The sequence below is a fragment of the Telmatherina bonti genome (assembly GCF_933228915.1).
Source record: "Telmatherina bonti genome assembly, chromosome: 23".
Taxonomy (NCBI): domain Eukaryota; kingdom Metazoa; phylum Chordata; class Actinopteri; order Atheriniformes; family Telmatherinidae; genus Telmatherina; species Telmatherina bonti.
The window spans coordinates 10,428,123-10,450,813 of NC_136632.1; the positions used below are offsets into that span (position 1 = coordinate 10,428,123).

At 39.6% G+C, this 22,691-nt stretch overlaps 3 protein-coding genes across 3 annotated transcripts in view; 1 reads left to right on the forward strand and 2 right to left on the reverse strand.

The window, feature by feature from the left end:
• The window catches only part of klhdc10 (kelch domain containing 10), a 9,891-nt gene extending 8,790 nt beyond the window's left edge, over positions 1-1,101 (forward strand). The window contains exon 9 of the mRNA XM_079262835.1: positions 1-1,101. This exon is cut by the window's left edge and continues 687 nt beyond it. The gene's annotated coding sequence lies outside the window, so the exon portion shown is untranslated.
• Positions 1,102-1,659: 558 nt separating this feature from the next.
• On the reverse strand, positions 1,660-7,461 carry cax1 (cation/H+ exchanger protein 1; the record flags this gene model as incomplete). Its single annotated transcript, XM_079263124.1, has 20 exons — positions 1,660-1,733; positions 1,877-1,985; positions 2,342-2,420; positions 2,506-2,600; positions 2,688-2,821; positions 3,123-3,373; positions 3,450-3,487; positions 3,648-3,766; positions 3,857-3,956; positions 4,045-4,228; positions 4,411-4,552; positions 4,673-4,772; positions 4,912-5,097; positions 5,166-5,345; positions 5,427-5,488; positions 5,581-5,697; positions 5,806-5,914; positions 6,215-6,345; positions 6,472-6,642; positions 7,395-7,461. The coding sequence occupies 20 exons, from the start codon at positions 7,459-7,461 to the stop codon at positions 1,660-1,662; spliced, it is 2,448 nt and encodes an 815-aa protein (XP_079119250.1).
• A 1,732-nt stretch (positions 7,462-9,193) lies between these two features.
• Positions 9,194-18,105, reverse strand: smo (smoothened, frizzled class receptor; the record flags this gene model as incomplete). The annotated part of the gene is given in 14 exon segments (XM_079263590.1): positions 9,194-10,812; positions 10,887-11,021; positions 12,214-12,362; positions 12,611-12,796; positions 14,314-14,422; positions 14,806-14,898; positions 14,975-15,098; positions 15,191-15,410; positions 15,497-15,669; positions 15,944-16,153; positions 16,395-16,594; positions 17,844-18,048; positions 18,050-18,081; positions 18,084-18,105. Coding segments are annotated over 14 exon segments (2,481 nt in total). The 3' UTR covers positions 9,194-10,189.
• Between the last annotated feature and the right edge of the window lie 4,586 nt (positions 18,106-22,691).

The window sequence follows — 22,691 nt, forward strand, 5'->3', positions numbered from 1 at the left end:
ATATTTGTAAGCATTTACATATTCAACAGAGAAGACGACAAAGCAATTATTTCAGTCAAAAATGGTGCCAGTCAGTGGTTGTGCAGTATTTTTCTGCACATTTTGACTATTTATCATATTTCTACTCATGCTGACTTATTTTTTTTTCTCTCTCTTAAAAAAAGGCACTTATTATGCAGTTTCCTCCCAATGGTATGAAAATCAACATATGAGGCTTTAAAGCTGCATGAAGGAAATCATAAGTCACCGCAATGGTCACGTAAGGGATTTCCATTCCAGTCTGCTGCCGGCTTGCATGGATGGAAAAATACTAAAGGCTTGAACGAAGTTGCATCCAAAACAATATATTCTACTATGCTGTTTGTCACAAATGGCTACAACACAGAAAAACTGCACCCTGCATTGCTGAGAAATACTGATTTCACTTGTATTTTCCAGAATACATAATATTCCAGGTTGGCAAATCATCTGTTCATTTGATGGAATAAGCAGATGAGAGAAAGTCCAGTTATTATTTCACTCTTGTTTTCACTATTTGGAAGCCAACCCATGCTAAACATCACTGTGAATTTGGTGCTCTTTGACTTTTATTTATGTTTATCTGAATAAAGACTTTTACTCCCTCTGTGCTGAAGATGGTTTTGCACTGGTTGCTTCAATAGCACACTTCTCTGAACATGTTTGTACAGCAGTGCCTTGTTTGAACTGGTAAAGGAGTGAATATTTCACAAATGCTGGCAACAAAAGGTCTCTGCATGTATAAAATTTATTTTGACATTAAGTACATATTTTAACCACTTTAAAAGTTTACATAAAATAACTTCATGTGTTGTCAGCCAATGTTTTTAAGAAACTGGGGTGGTATTCCCAGTAGTGATTCAAGGAATAATTGAGAACAGCATGTTAAGTACTGACCCAGAAAGCATTTATTACTTTTATTCATTTTTAACTGATGCCAAATAATAAATTAAAGGGTACCTTTTTGTTTCCATGTGTATGCCAGAGATGTTGATGCCCACAAATGCATGAATTTACCCCAACTTCTTTCCCTTCCCATAAATTTCTGCTCTGCAATCTAAACCATGGTGCATGATGCCATAACACGCTCTTTATATTATCAGATCTTTACTTTGGACATGGATTTCCAGGTGACCTCTGAAATATTGTACAGCAGGATTGTATGAGTGTTGTGTTAGAGTTCTGTCTATTAAAAGTCTTGCATAAATAGCTCTGATCCCAATTTCCTTTCCTTGACTAATTAGCATTTTGCTTAACAATTGAAACCCAAGTTTGTTTTTATTCGTAATAATTTTGAGCTATCCTGCATGAGCAGATTATTTTGAAAAGGCACAGCTAATCTATACAAAATGCATGCATTTTCTTTTTCAATGTTTCAAAATGCTAAAAAAAAAAACTAAATAGCAGTCCAAGTTTTCTGAATTGATCAATTTATTAAGTTTTACATCAGTTACACATAACAATTCACATTAATACCACAAACTATATTTATGTATTCAATAGCAAACTTGGTTACAAATTTACAATAGTCAAAACTGGAAAAGTGTTCAAACACACACCACAGAGGATCACACTTGTAAAGCTGTTTGCTTACAGCTCAGCTGTGACATTTCAAAAATGATTTTCTTCTCAGCACACAGATTAACAAGAGCGTGGGGAAGGAGCAAAAAAGTATAAAGCCAAAAGGATGAGATAAACCACCACCAGAGCAGTGCCTGCAGAAAAATCAGAATGGATTAGAACCTGCATCATGTCAATATTACTTCAGCCCTAAAATCAATTAATTGGGAATTAGCAAGGTTTACACAGAGTCTGCTGCAAAGTGACTGGCATCCATTTACAATCTGAAGACACTTACCCTGAAAGTAGTCACATTTTCCATCCATAAAGATGTAGTTGACCACAATGACACTAAAGATGCTGGCCCAAAGATGAATATCACTGAATACAAGCACAAAGCCAACATCCTGAAGGGGATAAAAAGGTTGCAGAGTCACTACAAAAACAAATCGCCTACTAGGTTAATTCACAGGATCTATGCACAAAAACTGCTTTTTTTAGCAACATATTCATTTCCATCCACTGTCTCATAGCAGGTAACCACATCACAAAATACATGTTTAACATACTTCAAAAAAAAAAAAAAAAGCAGAACACATGTAGTACACACAAACATCTATCTAGTCACTGTCCTTTTACTATATAAACAAAGGTTTTAAAAAAAAAAAAAAAAAAAAAAAAAAAAAAAAATCAATACAATCAGTTTTCGAAGGGGATCAAAAACACCATGTCATTGCAAACACAACTTGCTAAAACTACTTACATAGAATGCATTGAAGAGGATGAGCAGTGGAATCTGAATCATGCAGACTTGCACAGCAATACAGCTGCCCACTTCAAGGCTGTAACCGGGAAATGACAAGTTCAAAGCAACAAGCTACAGCTCATAGAGAAAGAGACTCAAAGAAAGAATGTTGTTAGTCCAACCTCAAACTAATATTGTTTTGCAGCGCAAACTGGATCCCATTAACAATCTCTGGAAGCTCTGGTACCATGGCCAACACTGTGACACCAATAAAGTACTAAGAGACAAAAATCAGCAAAATCTCATTTAGATTGTTTTTAATTAATCCTTCCCACCACTGGTATGTTAAATAAATGTGTTTTACCTGTGAGATAGAGGAATTGGTCAGTATCGGCTCAATGTTCTCAGTGCACAGGTCAGCACAGCAAGCCATCAGCACTGTAGCGAAAATCAAGACTGCAAGAGCCCTCCACCTGGACCAGTGCACAACGGGATTACCTGCAAGAGACAAATGGGGTTTCATCTGATCGGATTCCTGTCAATTTTTATAAGCAGCAGTTAGGACTTATCTAAAAATTTAAAAGAAATTTAATTTTTTTTTTTTAAGTGAAATTTACATCCCAGTAGAATCAAAGTCTTAACTTTCCACAGAGATGTTCCCTCTTCACTCGGGTTTTATCATTTTGACATGCAACTTTTCCCACACAGTGATGAAAAACATGTAAACCACTATGTGCACATAACAGTGGTTATTGCAGCATGCTAGTCCACCCAAGAAGGGTATCCACACCACACACACCTGTAGCAACGTGGTCGGGGGCAATAATGCTGGAATTAATACACACATTGGTGCACGGCCGATGATCAGTGGAGACCTCACCAGTGGGGTTGTGGGTGCTGGTGCCATCTTGTGCATACTGACCGTGTGCATGGCCTGCGTGGCAATCACTTATATGGATATCATAGATGTGGGAATGAGTCTTCAGAGTAAAAATGAGGCCAATCAGGTATGAAGCAGGCAGCAGGACAGAAATTGTGTACACGAGAGGCCTAGAAAATAATTTTAAAATTAGTCAAAAATACAAATGAGCTGACTATACGGAAAATGTGTCGCATCGGCACTTACTCAATATGAGACAGAACCAGACGTGGGTCAGTTTGAGTCTGTAGAAAAAATATTTGTGACTAAAGCGAATAAAGTGACGCACAAATAATACACAGCTGAATCCCTCTGTTATTTCTCATTTGGACAAAAACTGGAAAAAGTACATTTAAATTTGTTGCAGTCCAATTTGCTGCTCATCAGTGAGCCAAAAATACCCACCGAGTCGTAGTGACAGTCCTTGCAGATGAAGGGTACACTGCCATTGCCAGGAATAGTAGAGCAGCTCTCACATACCAGATTACCGAAGGTCTTTGAGAAAAGTGTTGGTGCAAACACACCTAGGAACAGTATGCAGCACAAGGGTCCTTTTTAGAGGTTTGTTATTTGGCTTGTGGTGGGATTATAGTTGTAAAAACTTCCATCCTCACCTCCGATAGAAATAAAAAGCAAAGCTGAGCTCACTCCAGCAGAGCGACTGTTAAATCTCTGCTCACTGTGTTTAATACCCCCAATGGTCATGCAAATACCCTGTGTGGTAGGTAAACAAACACACACCTGGTGAAAAAGATGCAGCTTTCACAAACTAAAACAACAATGTGTTTTCAGTGACGCTCACAGGTATGAACAGTATACAGCCGAGAAGAGTCCCAGTGAGAGCCGCTTTGACGATTTCTTCATAGCATTTGGTGGCAGCGCGATGCCCCCGCAGCAGGGCTGTGATGTAGAACGTTATCTCTGTGATGGAGCCAAAAGTTGCATTCACCACAGCTCCAACTGCAAAGTTACTCTGTGCAGAAATGCTGCAGGGAGGACACGAATATAACTGAAAAAAGCTGAAAATAGGGCATGACGGACAGTTTCCAAAACAGACATTCCTGTCAGATCAATGCCTTTAGCACCATTTTTAGAAAAAATAAATAAATCAAACAAAGAAACACCAGTCATTCATTTGTTGGCTGGAGACAAAAAGCAAACACTTTACCTGGCTATTCCCATGCCAATATAGTAGGACAGGGGAATGATGGAAGTGATGGCTATGGCAAATGTGGTCTCTCCACTGAAATAATTATGCTCACGGTCAGTATAGCCAGCAATCAAAGTGATAAATACTAAGGGTAGCAAGTCTGCAGGGAGCACTAAGGAAGAACAAGAAGACTGGAATGAAAAACGTAATGTAGGAATGGAAAATACTTGAAGTTTATCTAAATCCTTCCTGTTGCAATCTCAAATCATTCAAAGGATACTGAGAGCAAAAATGTTGATTCCTTGGACAGTGTATTTGTAGTAGTAGATGTTAAAGGCCTGGTAACTGCATAAGATGACTCTGGTCTCAGACACATGCGTCTACAAACGAGAGCACATTAAAAGTAAATAAAGTAAATAAAGTTCTAGTTGTATGAAGCCAAACAGGAGAAGAAAAAAAATCATAGAGAATCCAAATCTTGCAATGACACATGAAAATTAGATTTTTTTTTATCAGTACCTTTACCAGTTTTTGCACCTGAACATCTTCTGGTGCCATAAGGAGGACAGTGGTGAGGATGCGACTGTTCAGTTTTGCTACTGGGATGGTGAAGACTGGCAGCCAGGAGAGCATGCATGCAAGGGAGTGGACCACAGCCAGGACAGGGTAACCCAGTAACAGCCAGATGTATGTACTGATGCGACACTGGAAACACACGGACCCATGAATTACCTTCCAACATTTAGTGATTTGCATTTTTTTGACGCTTTTACCCAGTGGTTTGAAGTTGGTTTTAGCGGCAGAGTCGGGACGGGTAACTCAACAGGGAGAGGGGAGGACACTAAAAGGGGTGCACAGTCCCTATCCCCTCCAAGATCCTCATTATCCTTGTCTTGAGGGATGATCTCACAGTTTGTCCGTTTCACACTGGACCTATTGACTACATCCCCAACCTGAAAAAAATAATAGATAAGCAGTGTTGTCTCATAAAAGTGATTTAGAACTCTTCTTTATTAAGATGAAGGATCATTTACTTTTTCGATTGACTTCCCAAATGGCCAGATAAAGTACCACGCCATCTTTAAACATAACTTTCCTGAAGGATGCAACAAACAAATGCAAAAAATGTTCAAGATGTGGAGAAAATTAGAGTAATCTAAGATATGCTGCCTATAGTACTGCACCTACCGTAAGGGGCACCAAGGATGGTTAGAAACATTACAGGACAAATGAGGATGTAGAACAATGAGACCCACCATCCAAATAAAAATATATAAGCTATGTTCCCAGCAGTGAACACAGAGCCTGGAGGAATGAAGACATTGTAGTCAGATACTAGCCAACACATTAGAATCAAAGTGCTATTTAGCTGAATTATAGAGAAAAGAGGGAAAAGAAAGACTGAAAAATGACCTTCTCGAGGATTAACAACACTAAGATCATTGTACAGTTCTTTGATGATCTCTGATTGGTTTTCAATTGGCCTCTCGGTAACGTTGCCCATCCATTTTCTGAAGCCAAACTGGGGAGAAAAAAAACCCCAAAAACAACAAAAAGTCAGAGGGTGGATTTCAGCCATAAAAAAGTACAATATGCATGCGGTGCTAAAAGTAACGGGATAAAATGTGTGTTAAAGCATGACTGGAAGACTTCCGAGTGAGGCCAGTTGACAATGGTGGGAAATTCATTAAACATTTGGGCTCCAGTACTGAAAGAGTTCCTTCTGGTACCCCTCATGCAATGCACCAACTTTCTCAAAAAGACCAGCAACGTCTTCAACTATAGTACAACTACAATAGTAGTTGATAATTGAATAGCTCACCTTGTAGTTGTTGGCCTCCCTGTGTGCCTCCACCTCATTATCAGCTCTGATTGTGGTCTTTGAGGTGCCCTCATGCCACCCTTCTTCTCCACACCGTGAAGGAGTGGACCGGGCTGAGGTGCCATGTGCTCCTTGGGGGGAGAAAATTCCTTTAGTGAAGTCTTTAGTCTGTCTGCATTTCACTCTAAAACACGTTAGTTGATCCACATGCCAGGAAGCAGGAAGCTGTAAAAAGCAACACAATTGATCTTATTCACCTCTGTGGACAGCGAGGAAACATTTTGGCGTGTAGTGGCAGAAGTGGTGTGAGGCATCAGGGGACGGCGTCGCAATGCCCAGCTCTGGATGCTGGGGCCCAACACACAGCCTCTCATGCTGAGTTTGTAGTCGTGGAAAGCGATGATGATGCTCAGGATCCAAACAGTTCTCTGAATTATGAAATATAAAAGGTTAGGGTTGTGTATTCAAAATTAGCATAGCATATTTAATATGTTGAGGGTGACTGACATGCAGGACTAATGCCCTGCTGTGGAAATGTGTGTGACTAACAAAACTCTCATGAGCGTCATGCAATGTCCCCTCCATGCCGTCAACATCTGTCTGCCAGGACTGATCACATTTTCAATGCATTTCAACACCAGGATAAGAGATGCAAAAAATAAAAGCATGCTGGTTACTAAATGAAACCATGACTCTCAAAGTAGCTAATATGGTGTAAAAGGTTGGCTTAACTGAGGCAATAACTTTGGAATTTTACTAAAGAAAAAATATGTCAGTAGTTGTCTGATATCTAATAGCTTAAAGAGATTAAAGTGAAAAAAGAAAAATTCCAACAAGTCATCAAATGATCAAAACAACAGATTCAGATAAATTGAGGAAAACTAGTTTCAGAAATAAAGGCAAGGAGCTGCAGACAGGAGTTACTTTGTGTGAGCTTCTCATATCTGCACTTCTGCTACTCAACATGAGCAAAAACGGTGGTTAAAATGGTGTTTTATGGTCTAAAATAAATTCAAAACATTTCTTTTCAGGGAATAAAAATGCTTCTGATGAGTCTTAAATCCAACAAAGTTCAGATTTCAGCTGACAGGAGTAAAGCTTGGAAGCGCAGGTGGTATTAATGAACACGCTGAAGACAAGACACAGAAAAACATGGAAAAAGTGTTCATTTTGCTCTCACCTGTTGAATCAACCACGGATCTTTTGCGCAGGTTTTCTGCATCAGCAGGCGCGAGTGTGTGGGACATTTTGTCTGTTTAGTCCCAGAATAGTTGCTCTTACAGCATCATGTGTTCAGCGACACCTCACCTCCGTCTTTATGTGTGCTATGCAGCGACTGGCTGCTCATCACGGGGAACAATCAACAGAAGGGCGAGTGGAGACGGCGAGAGATAAAGTTCCAATCGCGTCATGTATAAATGCTGTATTTTAGAAAATGTATGCTTAAACTGAGTTTGGATTGTGAATATTGTTGTTTACATAATAAACTTTCTTTTTAAAATACTAAACAAAACATAAAAAAACAACTAAAATGAAACTTTTTAAAAAAAAAATAGCGCCCCTAGTGGCAAAATGCAGACACAGCAACAGTAACTCTTGTCAGCCGAGAGGTGGCGCTGTTGCAACCGTGAGACAAGAATACAGAAAACAAAGTATATATATATATATATATATATATATGTATATATATATATATATATATATATGTATATATATATATATATATATATATATATATATATATATATATATATATATATATATATATATAAAAATTATGTTATTATTATTATTATCAATAAAAGTGAACAGGTGATCAATGCAGGGGAATGGAGCATGCCATACACAGCTAGCAGTGTTGCATTTTCCACAGAAGCACACTAAGTTATCCAAGTTATACCTCACTATAAAGATAACTAATCAGGCTTTCCAACTTTGTATGATACAATTCCAAGTGGTATTCTTAGAAGGAAAAAATAATCAACCAAATCAAAATATATTCAAATCTTTTGTGCCGTTTATTTACAAACACACATACACTCACAGTCAGTGAGTGTATATATATACACACTCACAAACACACACACACACACACACACACACAAACACACACACACACACACACACACACAAGCACAGCTGCACAGTTAAGTTGACAACACTCCCTCCACCCTGTCAACCAGCTGGGGGAACATGCAATACAATAGTAAATCATTTGACATCATACACGCACAAAGTTAATTTCCAAGGTATAAAAATCCACTTAATACCTTCATCATTTTTGGACACAAACCACTATGGTGGAAGTAAGCTATGCAATATTGATATTGTTATACTGCCTACAGAGTGGTAGCTACCACCATAAATAATTCTTTCATACACATGTCCCTCAAATTTGACATATAGCCAAAATTTAATTGTGTTGCGTGAGAAGCAAAAAAACTCTTTACTCGTGCATCATTTCACCACAGTGAGTGTAAACCCACTCGACAATACTACAGAGACATTTGGGTTACAAAGAGACAGATTTATGTGAATAAACATTTTCCCCTTCCAAGTCCGCAGAAGATTTACATGATTTATAAATTTGTCCAAACTACAGCCACATTGTGGAATCTAAACAGGCTAAATATGCCACCCACCATGTTGGCAGAAAAAAAAGTGAAGGATCTAGAGTAAAAATGAGTGTAACGCCGAAGAAAACAATACAAAAGGTTGTTTTTTTCTTTTTCTTCAACTAAAGAAGTCCCACAGATATGAAGCGCAGTTTAGTCTGACTTTATACAATAACAGCAACAGTTCTTTAAAAAAATAAGCCTTATATAATATACATGGAGTAAGGAAGAAATATACAAGAAGGATTTGCAGAAAAGAGGATTCTGCTTAATGAGGCATTAAAGCCACATGCCCCCCCCCCCCCCCCCCCCCAAACCAAACAAACAAACTAAAACAAAGACAGCTGCATCATTGCACCAGGCAACAGAGTGAATAGAAAATATCAATATGTATTTCAGTAAATAACTGCCTTTTTTACCAAATATCTGTAAAATTGCGATGGAAAAGAGGGCATAGAAATGCTAGTTCAGGTAAAAACTGAATGAAATCATGAGTATGTGAAGTTGTGAAACTGAAATCTTCTGTCTCAGTGAGTCTAACAAATACTTAAAATCTTTCAGGCTTTGTTTTCGTGTGATATTAGTACGAAAAGGCACTAATGGTTACTTTGATTAGTTTCTAAATGGTATTGTGGAGAGAGGAAAAATAACATTTTTACAAAAATAATATATTACAGGAGAAAACTTGAGTTCAACAGCAAATATGGAAAACATTTCAAGATGAATTCACAGAGAAAGAACTCAAACATATTGAGGGCTGCATTTATTTTTGCATGTTGGTTAGTTGTAGGATGTGCATCTTCTTCTCAGTGGGATCCAGCCATCATACAAAGACTTGTTTTAATCTAGTAAAAATGATTTAAAAGTAAAAATTAGACTGGAGTCCATCCATAAAGTTGAAATACTAAATTTTTAAAAATGACGAAAATATATTGACCAAAATCTCCATGTTTTCCTTTATGACATCCAGAATTATTTGATTGTTACTGGGGGTGTTAATATGCTGAAACTGACACCAGCTGATGAACGTATTGACCTTTCAGTAAAAAAAGTAACAGTTGTTTCAAGCCTTGTATAGTTTAGCTGCCTTATCTGTTTTGTCATCATGGACTTGCACAAAAAAAAGGTTTAAAAAATAGATTTTTTTCATTAACTTAGTCACAACATATTTTTCCACCTTCACTCTTTAAAAAAGAAGCACAAAGAAATGAAAAGAAATTCAAAACTGACCATCTGTGTTTGAGCTTGACAACATCAGGAGTTTGGTGCACAATATTAAAAATCTGTGAAAGTATCCAGCACTTTTTTTTTGTTTTAGTTTGCTGTGTGTACCAAAAAGCTGTAAATCTGAGGAATTATTTTAGAAGTCTGAGTCGGCATCCATAAGCTCCGCCTCCATTAAATTGGTCCTGGAGTGGATGGGTCCATAGCCAGCCCTGCGGCCTGCCGGTACTCGAGCTACATGAGCCATTCTCTCTGAAAGCTCGTCTGGGAGATTCATCTCTCCTGGATAGAGTGAAGACCCACCAGGCTGCCAGTTGGAACCTGAGAGGCGGCAGCGTGGTCCGAGGCCCAGATCCTCTGGACGATCCATGCAGGTCATGGTGTCGGACTGCAGGCCGTTGCTACACCTGTTGTGGCTGCTGTAGCATTGCATGTAGGGACACCTCTCCTCACGGGACAGACGCTGTGGAGGTGGAAAGTCTGGACAAGAGCCTGGCAGGACTTCCTCCTCCATATTATGTCGCTGCCTCTGCTGCTCACACAGATTAGCGACTAGGCTCTGGTGGCAGGGCAGCTTGGGTAGCCGGGGCACTGAGCTGCGGCCAAACTCACGCTGCTGATGCATCTGGTGCTCCACCACCTCCTCGACCGGACGCACCTCCTTCCTCCTCTTTTTCTTCTTCCTTTTTCTCTTTATCATCTCGGGTGTGATCTCCGCTTCCACCATCCATAGCCTGTTCCTCTCCTCTGGAGGCGGCACTGTGAAAACATACAGCATGCATCATGAAGCCTAAAGGTGAAAGAGAAAAACCCATTAAGCCACAAGGTCTCACCTGGTGTACCAGTGGGAGTGACAGAAATGTCCTGAGGGAGGATGGCGCCACGTCTGGCCACCATCTTGGTCACATGCTGCGCCCATGCTGATGACATGTCATTGGATGGCTCATTTAGGTCAAAATTGATGCCAGCTTTAAAAGGAAAAGAAAAACACCTTTTAGTCTACTAAACTTTTCAACAGTGTCTTAATGGTAATGAAATGCTTTTGCATGGCAGCCTTACGCATATTATTATGCATAAGGCTATTATGGCTGCCATGCAAAAGCCAAAGTCGAGGCAGAAGCTCAGAGGGGAAGGAGCGTTTGCAGTTGCTGCTCCAAAACTGTGGAATTCTCTGCCGCTACAAAGTAGAGAAGCCACATCGCTGCCGACTTTTAAAACACGCCTAAAGACCCATTTTTATGATCTGGCATTTTATTCAGTTTGCTTTTCTATTCTCTCTTATGTACTGCTTTATTGTTTTTGTTTGAATGTTTTAATTTCTTTTACTTTTGATTGCTTTTATTGTTTTATCTTTTATTCCCTTAACTTTTATTGTTATAATCTCACTGCGTGTCTTTACTGTTCATCACTTTGTTGCAGCTGGCGTTGTGTGAAAGTCTCATATAAATAAAATTAAGTTGAGTTATCAACTTTCAAATAGACTAAGTTAAAAAAGAATTTCCAGAAAAAAGTGAGTTTTGCTCCCATAACCAAAACCAATAAAGGTTCAAATAGACATAGTAACCATTTCCCATGGATTAAACAGGTACTGTAACGAAAATTATAAGCATACTATAGAAGCCAATTGTTTGACTGTAATTCACCTCATTGCCGTTATGGGAATTCCGTATTGTCACAGGTGACGTGCATATGTATATAAGGGAAGCCATAACTGGGTCATCAGATGTTTGGCCCCATAGGGCAAAGCGGTTTTGACCATGCAAGGGTGTGAGTTAATGTATTTGTTTGCTACAATGACGACTGAACCTGCAACTAAAAGAATCCTAGTGGAAAATCAGTTATCGACAGTGTATGATGAAGAGGTGTGTCAAACTACTCCTGGGTCAAGGAATCTCAGTAACTTAGTATAGACTTAGCTCCTTCAATAATTACAATAATCTGTATGTTATTAACATGCAACTGGATCGTCACTAACAAGCGTGCTACCGAGACACTTGCAGTTACACATTTTTGTCACAAGATGGAGCTGTACAAACTAAAAATGCCTTCCATCAATAGTGATCACTATAAACTCACAAAGAAATGAATAAATAATGAATCATGTTATCAGTTCAACCCTCTATAATCAGAACAGTTTCTAATGACTTCTCAAGTACTGACCCACAGGTCCATCATGGGACACAGTGTGCATGCTGAAGGACAGCTCCTTCTCTGGGTCCTTGTGGAGCTCCTTCCTCATCGCAAACGCCTTGGCTATCATCTTGCTCTTCTTTATCCTTTTGGGTTCGTTGTCACTGCGACCGATGATCCTGGCAAAGACACAAAGGGAGAGACACAGCTGTAGACTTCCTGTCACTGAGGATCCTCAATCAATGACAAAAGATGGTTGGATTAACTCTGGTTCAGTAAAATCATGTTTACAGGATTAGACACTGCAAAGTGAAACACAGAAACACGACAGGCTGAAAGCCTAAATAGAAATCTTTACATTTTTCCCCCCAAAACAGTTGATTTTATCCCGAAAGATATGTCTTATTGCCATTTTCTGTTTGCTTACTTGCACCAGGTGCGTTTCCAGATGAGGATGGTGGCTTTGGTCCAGACCCAGGTGCTCATCGCGATTCCAGTTCCGAACATGGAGAACAGGTTAATCTTCTCCACCAACAAGCTGGGACGGTTTTTGATAATGCATTCTGGGATGGGCTTGTTTGTCCGAGAGGCAATCGTCACATTGGCTTCACACCTGTTAAAAGGATCACAGAAATCATCAGTCTATGACTGAAACAAGCCATATAACTAAAGGCCCATTCAGTCCCTGGGTCTGCTGAACAAGAAGGTCTTTTACGCATCAGGGTGGGAGAAGGTGGTTTACATTTTTGTGGTTATTTTAATTCCAATCCAGCCAGAGTCAACACTGCGGGGAAATAAGGCCTCATTCACTTGCCATTAGCTGAGCTGTTAAGCAGCGGTTTGGTGCCCCAACAGCATCAGTTTGTGGATTTCTCTGAGTGACTGCATGCAAGTGGTGAACCTAAAAAAGCGACCCTAACAGCAGAACTGACTTGTGAAGTAGTTTGGAAGTAAACAGGTGTATTTGTCTGCCTTAATCTGATTAACAAAGTTGCACAGAAATTCCTGAACAAAAGATTTGTGTTTTATCTTCACCAGGTCCGAAGACTCGTTTCCATATCCACAAACTTCCAGCAAGGAAGCAAGTAAGAAGCATATTAACTTCAGATAAACAGTTCAACACCACTCCAGAAGCTGCTAAACCAGGGGTGCCCAAAGTGGGGTCCGCGGGACAAAATCGGCCGCCTGCACTTTGCTTTGGGCCTGCTAGTCGTTGTTTATACACCCTATAGAGTTTGAAGAAAATACTTTCAGTGTCATGAAATTGAATAAGACCAGACTCAGAGGGACCCTGACACCTCAATGACATCCTCTACTTGTCAGTGATCCAGGTGCAACCTAACATGGAGAGACCGGTAATGTCCAAAGATCAACTTCATGTGCCCCACTAAGCATCAGCAACTTGCCTTATTCAACATGTACTGTTTCTTGTTGTTGACATGTTGCACTTTGTTGCCGTTTAGTGGCTATAATTATTGTTTCTTGCCCTTTTAACTATGGCTTTATTGTTCCATTGCTACATTGATTATTTATGTAACATTTTATCTGTCCAGATCTGAAAGAATATACTGTATTAATTATTGGACAATAATTAAAATAACTCCACGCATTTACTTGTGTTTCATCCTTAAAGCTGCAGTGTTTGGCCCGTGGCTCACTGGATCATTTTCAGTTTGGCTCTTGGAGGCAAAAAGTTTGGGCACCCCTGTGCTAAACCTTCTTTAGGATTTTTCATAAGCAAAATAGGACTTGGGTGCAACAATAGGACAAGCTTATAGAGTTTTTAAATATGCAGTCTGATCCTAGCTATAAATCTGAATAAGTCTGTCCTGACAAGCTGATCTGGAACGGAGAGTTCAAGGAAATTTCTCTTAGAACTCACAAATCACGCTGCAAATGTTTCACCCATAACCATAAATCTTTCAGAGATCACATTGTCCCCATGAGATGACAATTAGATCCAAATAAACTGCTAAGCTAACTCTTGTTGCATATTTGCATTTGTGCACTTGTACACTGTCCCCTTTGTGAATGAATAAATTAATTTAAAATCCAATTACTCTCTGAACTAATCCCAGAAATGGGGGGTTTGGATGTTGCAAATCATAAGATGTCTGCCTAAAAACTTACAGCACATATTCTCTGAAGCTCCTCTCCCATTCAGCCTGGTTGAAGAAGTCGTAAAAATGGCAGCCGAAGGTGATGAGAACAAAGCCAAAGGCGAGGAATCCAAATATACCTAATGTTCAGAAATAAACCAGCACATAACACAACATATTACACATCCTCCCCGTCTCTAAACGGGACTGGATTACATCATGAGTTAAGGAGTAAAACTATTGTAATATAAGTATATTTATATTTCTCCTTCAGTTTTTGTCAATTCAAAGACATGACCAAGGTATGTCAAGTCAAAAAGATGCAGCTCATCCTGTGCATTTGCTGGTGTAAACAGGAAATTCTTGTCATCATATCATATGGAGCCATTACTGGTGTTTACATTCTTTGCTCTTTTTGCCAGCAGCTACAAGCAAAACATCTGATATCCATGACAAGTAGTTAAGCTCACGTTGCAGCTCAGATGCGGTAAGAAGAAGCGGTAAGGCAGATGACAAAACTCACCAAGCCTCAGCATGGTCTCGTTGATTTTACTGGCTGCTTTCTCACTTAACAGTCCTGGGTGGTTGCTCTTGATGGAAAATAACGTCATAACACCTAAAAAAAAGAATAAAAAAATATAAATGCATACGGCATGGTTAAAATTTGACCATAATTTAAAGTATAAACTCACCCCGAATGAGGAAGTAGCCGCCGACAACAAGCACCACTCCAATGGGCGCCAGTACAAATCCAGCGCGGTACCTGTAGTTCTTGTAGCCGACAAAACAAATCCCACTCACTGAGTCTCCATCCACCTTCAGAGCACCAAACATGAGAAACATGAGTTTAATGAGGTGGGAAACTACTATTTTATCCATCTAATAAATGTCAGAGGCTTGTTCCACACCTCAGCGATGGCCAGGATGGCCACTGTCAGGACAAAGGGGATGGACCAGGTGACCATATGGAAGTAGGAGGTTCGACCAGACAGCGGCTGGTGAGTGGTTCCCAAGGCTTTGAAGGACGTGTGCCAGGCATAAGTCAGCATGACAAACCAAATCACACCTGACATCAGGGAGTAGTAGACGATAATGAAGATGGTGACGCATGAAAGCGTTTCCGAGGAGCTGCAGAGAGAAAAGCAACAGAGAAGGAAATGACGACTTCATGTTTTGCTTACGCTGAGCAGCAAATGCAAAGTCTTTCCACTCACGAGGGCTCTCCGAGTCGCATGGTGTTGTCGCTCTTGCACACTATCTCTTTGCGTGCACCATCCAGGAACTGAGCCAGCCAGCCAATGCTGCCCACAAAGAAGCAGGCATTGATGTAGAAGAGAATGACAGCCGGGTAGCGGTTGGAGTTTTTCCAGTCAGCGAGAAATGTGGCCTGAAAAAGACAGAGAAGAGAGATGGTGGACGAAATTAATCATGTCGGTGAGAATATGATCATGCCAACTTAAAAAAAAAAAGCTGCTTCTGACCCATTGACAGAAAATCATTGGCATTTTTTCCCCGGTCCCATCGTTGAACCAGCCTCATAAAATTTGACTCAATAGATTTAGTAGAGTTTTACTGATAATCAGGTGAAAAAAGAGCGACACCACGCTCCCTCCTCTCATACAACTGGTAGAAGAATTGTTGATGATGTATTCACGTCTCACCAGAGTGAAGAAGGTGCAAAGGAGGGTGATGGTGCCAAAGTAAGCAATGTAGGCATGCATATCACTGTGCTCCTCTTCGGTGAATAAGGGGTTGTCACACTGGATACCGCAACCCTCCACATCCTTGTACCAACTTGACTGAATGTCCGTCTTCACCAGGGGAGCTTCACACTGGCCTGATGTGTTGAACTTCAGCTTCTGCACTTCATTCTGATCACAGAAGATGCAAAGTAAGTGATATGTAAGCTCATGGCTAGTAGGAGCATCAGTGAAATGTTCAAGTTTATTTAAGTGAAATTATGAAATGATCTGTTTATGGACAGTTGGAAAATGCTAAAACTTTTGTTTTCAAGCTAGCAGGGCAAAGTATTTGCTCTTTGCCCTGACCTTACACCTTGACCTCTAGCAGTGGCTAGAGAACAGAGATCAACAAACAAACTGTTAGTCGTACCGAACAGCCCACAGGGAATTTGTCACATTTTAGGAAGCTGGGCCAGCCTCTCTCCTGATCCACGATGCTGCATGGCCGACGTGTTGCCAGACACAAGCTTTGGCTGGGCAACTCAACACGGCCATTCTCACATTTGGGCATATAGACGGCACAGAGCAATGGCTGGATGACCGACCAACAGCGTGGGGCGTTCCGCAAACCTGGGAAACATAGAATTACGTTATGAGTTGGATCTAACAGCTGATGGTGGAAATCTGGAAGCATGAAGGTCGACAAATGCACCTAAAGAGCGGTCAAAACATAAAACATGTGGTTTAATGACTGATTAGTTGCTGTTTGTATGATGGCAACGGATCAATTTATCTCCCAACTAAGATTACAAAATACATACAATCCAAGGGTAGCACATAAATAATTATCATCCTCAGGAGATTTTTCATTAGTTTAGAGACTTTTTAAAAATGCCTTTAAATATGGAAAATGGTATCAGTTATGATATTTCAATGGGGATTCTTGTTTTGAAGAATCAAAACTTGATTAGTTAAAAGCCAACAGCTATAAAGGAGGAAACTCTTACATCCTTCAACTATGTAATAGTGCTAAAAAAAAATTACGGTTACAACAAATTTAGCTTTGAAATTAAATTTTAATCCAATCACAGAGGTGTGTCAACATTGTCACATAACCTAAAAGTAAAAAATAAAGGAAAGAAATCTCCACTGTATACCAGTAAAAGTGAAAACAGGGGCTTTCCTCTTGTTAGGAAGAGCTCACAATGATTTTACAGTTAATCACCAGACTAATTTCCTTCTCTAACTGTGAAAACACAGGAAGACAGTAAAATTACTCAAAATATTTATTACAAAATGTACTTTTATGCCTACTTTATCATTAGAGGATAAAGGACCGCAAAGTTCCCTCTTAGATGAAGTGAAAGTGACATAACATGACAAAACTTCATTACAGCCTGCACTGACAAAGAAAACTAAACTAAATGTAATTCATTAATGGCTGTTTCCCCTCCTAAGTGATAAGTTATATTGATCCCTCCTTACAAAATGAATGAGGTCATTGTAAAGCAGCCAGCATCTTGCAGGTTAATGATGAGGTTTTCCCAAAGTGGGAATCTTCTTGCGGAACATCTAAAAACAGTGAGACTATTGTTTCCATTATAACGCCTTTAAACAATCCCATTTGTTATCTTAATGGGTTTTAACCCAAATTTCATGAGGTTTTCTTGCAATATCTATCCCCCATAGTATTTAAGACTTCTCATCACAGGTCATTATTACACTAATTACCCTCTTATTACACCATAATGACAATACTTTATTAGATTCATCCAGTTTGCTCAAGTAAATTGGGTTCTGATTTATATTTGGCATCACAGTGCAGATTATTAGACTGTTTAGGGAGTTTTGTGGTCTTCTTTATCCCACAATTTCTTACCAGACCACATGGTCAGCTTTTCGAAAGCTTCTTCTTGGGAGCTGGAATCCTCAGCCAGGATCAGAGAAGTGTGTGTGTACGGTAAGGGAGACCCCAAACATGTGTTGTATTTCAGCGCCTCGCAAGTAGTTGTTTTCTTGCAGCTGTCTTCAAATATCGTCCCGTTTGGAGACAACACGGCCCCGCAGCCTGAGAGCCAGGCAGCCCAGACGCAAAGCATCCTGTAAAATCCAACAAAGGGGCTCCCAGCCTGGGAAGACATCTTGAAAGAGGGGGGGATCAGCTGTGTTGGATATTACTTTTAATTCTTAAAGACTCCGTTTTGTTACTTTGAACTAATCCTGGAAAAGATGGGTCCGTTCTGAGATTTAGAAGAAGTTTCCAAACGCAGCATGATGAGGGAAAGTTGCAGAGTGCGTCAAAGTTTTCTCGCAGTCTTCCCAAACTTTTTTCATTCCGCGCTGCTCGTCAGGTCCCCACAGGATCAACCCAGATTCCTTCATTATCCAGACTACAAGCAGCCTGGAAAAGTGTGCTCAAGTACAGAAAAGGTGGACTGAAATCCGTAAAACCATATATAGTACTCTTTCGAGGCGTTGAAGCAAACGCGTAAGGGAGAAAGTTGCAGCTTCGCCCTCCCCCCACTTCCAAAAAAAAAAAACCTTGAAAAAGTCTGGATCTCTGTAATAGGATCTCTGGTTCACATGCGCCACCCCTTCTTTTTTTTCTTTCTTTTTTTTTTATATGCCTATGTGTAGAAAAATGAGATGAGAAATGTTCCTATGTCGCTCCGCTTGTCCCATGTTGCGTGTTTTTCCCTCCTCAGTGTTCCTGAGTGATGCATTCCCGTGATTTGCAGCTCGGTGTCTGGTTGTTTTTTTTTTGTCTCTGGTATGCACATGGTGGGGGAAAGCCAGAGCAACAAAACCTCCCTTCCCATCCCCCCGCTGCAAGTGGAAGAATGTGCCTTATAGCAGACCCTTTCAAAGTTTCTCATCTCAAGGACCCTGCAAAACAACAATGGACCCTAATCTGACAGGTTTGCTCTAATAGTTTGTGTTGATGAACGCAACAAAGTGACCTCACAGCAATATGTCAAGATATATAGTTTTTAATTTTATTTTATGCACACATAAGAAGCTAAAAGCCCTTTAGGTCTTCTGAGAACTGTTGAACCACATAAAAAAACAGCCAATATCCACAAGACGTGTGTAAATCAGTATAATTTTGATATTAGAACACAAAAAAAGTGTCACGTGTTGAAAGTGAGATATTTGACTTTATCAGCACCTCTGAAAGAGTTTAAACAAGGCAACAAAAGATTGGAAAAGTAATTGGTACTAAAAGGAAACATGAAGAAACACTCAACAACTCAAGTTAAATGGCAACAGGTGAGTGACATGCTTGGACACAAATAGAGTCTTTCAGAAGTAATAATGAGCTGAAGCTTTATGGACAAAATGTGTGGAGCAATTTTACATGGCAGCAAGTTCAATCATCACACACACCAGCAATTATTAAAATTCAATGCAGTCATCTTGAGATAATCATTTAGTTATTGTTATATCAGAATCACAAAAGCTCAAATGAATTTCCATTGAGAACATTGCCATAGATCACATGAGTAGGAGTGAGTGTGTGCAGGGGAGGCAAAGGCTGAGGGCAGCAGTTAATAACTCCAAATCATGTTAAATTACTTTCCTATGGGACGTTCATAATAGCCTCTACTTCCTCCTCAAGGTGGCTGCACAAAACTACGTCTGAAATAAAATTGTAACTCAGAAAAATAGCTAAAATCACATTGTTTTATAACACATCCAACATGATTTCTTTATAGACCTTTATGCTTATGAAGAAGAAGAAGAAGTTCTGTAACAGAACAAATGACCACATTTGGTGTTGTTGTCATGGCATTGATTCAAAGGTACACTTGCGGTATTTGTGTGCATGATGATTTTTGTTTTCTTGCCTGCTGTTCTGAGAGTAAAACGAGGTCAACTGTCTTGTAAGTGTGAGTGCGTGTGTGTATGTGTGTGTCTGGGCTTCTTTAACATGGAGCAACATGGCCCGCCTGAGTGAGTCAGAAGCTTAAAAAAAAAAGGGGGGGGGGAATAAAAAGGACCACACACAGAGCCCTGGTCTCCAGACCCACACACACGTCAAATCATATTCACTACGATGAAAGACTCTAACAGAGATGCATGTCTTTTTAACATCAGTTTCTCTTTCTAAAACAACATTTTCCTCTTGTGAATGATCAGACTGGTGATTCAGAACATTCTGGTTGGTCTTAGCAGCAGCTCAGCCAGGAGGAGTTGCACCGCAGCTGTAAAGTAACAGACAAATGTCATGTTTAGATTGAAGACTTGCGTCACACGTTCGGGACTGTTTCTGCTCCCAAAAGATTACGAGCATCAGGTTTCAGGCTGAAAGCTTTTTCATTTGCTGGGAGAAGAGATGGGGAGCTTGGGTGATTTATGGTTCACAGTTGAACTTCCATTACTGATGAGGGAAACAAATAGAATCCTTTCTATTTTTTGACACATCTGTTTTCCTGTGTTACACAAGAAAATGAGTTTGCAGTAAGATGCTTAATATATCATCCCTGACAAACACATGAGCAAGAATATGAAGTATGTGTGCTTTGGAAAACATTTATTTGCAATGGCAGCATGTTAAAACCACCCACTCCACCAAATTCTGTTGATCTGCAGCCACACAGGCAGTCAGCTGGCTGAAATGTGAGTAATGACATAATGTGCAATGTAAGGTTCTGATGGGATAACCAAACTAATACAGAAGGTTAAAATACCAGTGTAAACTATTCAGGGATTAATTGGCCCCGAGATGCAAAAACACATGAACATAAAGAAAAACTGTGCAACACTTGGCAAAATGTAAAAATGCAACAGAATAAAAGCATCACAAAAGACAACCAATAAAACAGAAAACACTTGTATATGGATCGCAACAAAACACTTCAATAAGAAAAATAAATTCTAGCACACTATTAGAAAACAGAAAGTACATGAAGCATAAAAAGAACAAACATTTAAAAATATTTTACAAAAGAAATCCAAACAAAAATACTTGATGTTTTACAAATACAAAGCAGAAAAACATTCCAGAAATTATTTGTGGCTTTTTTGTTTTGGTTGAATGAAACGCTGATTTTTAATTTTCTTTCTTTAAAATATTTGTTTTGCTCTGTTTGTGTTTTCTCCACTGTTTGTTTAGCACCTTGTGGTCAATTCAATTCAATACTTTATTAGGTCCCCGTAGGGCAATTTGTGTGCAGCCAGTAGCATAAAAGTGCAATCAGTCAACAACAACAAACAATAAAAATAATAAAATAATAAAAGGCAAGTTAAATAACAGTGGAAACACGGTAAGATGAGAACATCACAGCACATGAAGCGACGCCAAAAGTAGCAAATTAACAACTATGATTCATTTAAAAATCCAATGGCTCTTGGGATGAAGGAGTTTCTGACTCTATTAGTTTTAAACTTAGGCACGCAATATCTCCTGCCTGAGCGCAATGGCTGAAACTGCCTGTGCAGAGGATGGGCAGGATCTGCAAGGATTTTCTTTGCCTTGCATACAGCCCTGCATTTGTAAAGATCCCACAAATCACTTAAATGACAGCCAGTAATTTTACTGCACTCTTTAACTATGCTTTGTAAGCGGTTTCGATTTTTAAGATTTAACATGCCAAACCAGCAAAGAAAAGCAAAGGTAAGAGTTGACTCCACAAAACAGGAATAAAACATTTTCATAAAAACATTGTCAACGTTAAAAAATCTCAATTTACGAAGGAAGTGCATTTTCTGGTGAGCTTTACTACAGACAGCATCAACCTGGGTGTCGAATGTTAATTTACTGTCCAGTACTGTTCCCAAGTACTTGTACTGATGCACCACCTCAACTACCTGTCCATTTATCAGGGCAGGAGGGAGGGCAGGAGTGGATTTCCTAAAATCTATCAACAATTCTTTTGTCTTTGACACATTTATGTGCAGGAAAGAAGACTGACACCACTCAAGAAAGTCAGTCAAGACAGGGCCATGATCAAGAACATCACCAGAGACCAGGGAAACTATGACAGAATCATCAGCAAACTTAATGACATGGCGGTTCTCATGGAGGCTTTGGCACATATTTGTGTACAATACAAACAACAAGGGAGACAAAATGCAACCCTGAGGTGCACCAGTGGAGGAAACCAGAGAGTCAGACAGAATGCTGTTGACTCTAACTTGCTGAGTCCTGCATGTTAGAAAGTCAATTAGCCATAGAATCAAAGTTCCATCCACATTCATATATTTAAGTCTCTCTGCCAGTAGATGTGGCTGAATTGAGTTGAAGGCTGAGGAAAAGTCAATGAAGAGCAGCCGCACTAACGTCCTTGCACCTTCGAGATGACTGAGTGTCAAATTTAGGAGGGTAGCGATTGCATCATCTACTCCTCTACCTGGCCGATAAGCAAATTGGAATGGGTCAAGGATTGGATTGACACAACTCAGCAATTCAGACTTAACTACTTTTTCAAGGGCTTTCATGACCAGAGATGTAAGCGCGATGGGCCTGAAATCATTAAGTTCTTTAGGTGACTTGACTTTTGAAACAGGAACGATGACGGATTTTTTCCACAGGGCAGGTATCTGACAGAGGTCAACATGGATTTTATTTTACACAATATGATTTTAACTTTGCAACAAGGATGAGACCTAGTATTGAAATCTAGAGAAAACAGAAACCTGTAGCAGATAAAAGTCTTAAAATATGACACAGTATGAATCGTAGATTCATGTAAAGAAACACTTTCTCTTGCTTTTTTCTTAATTC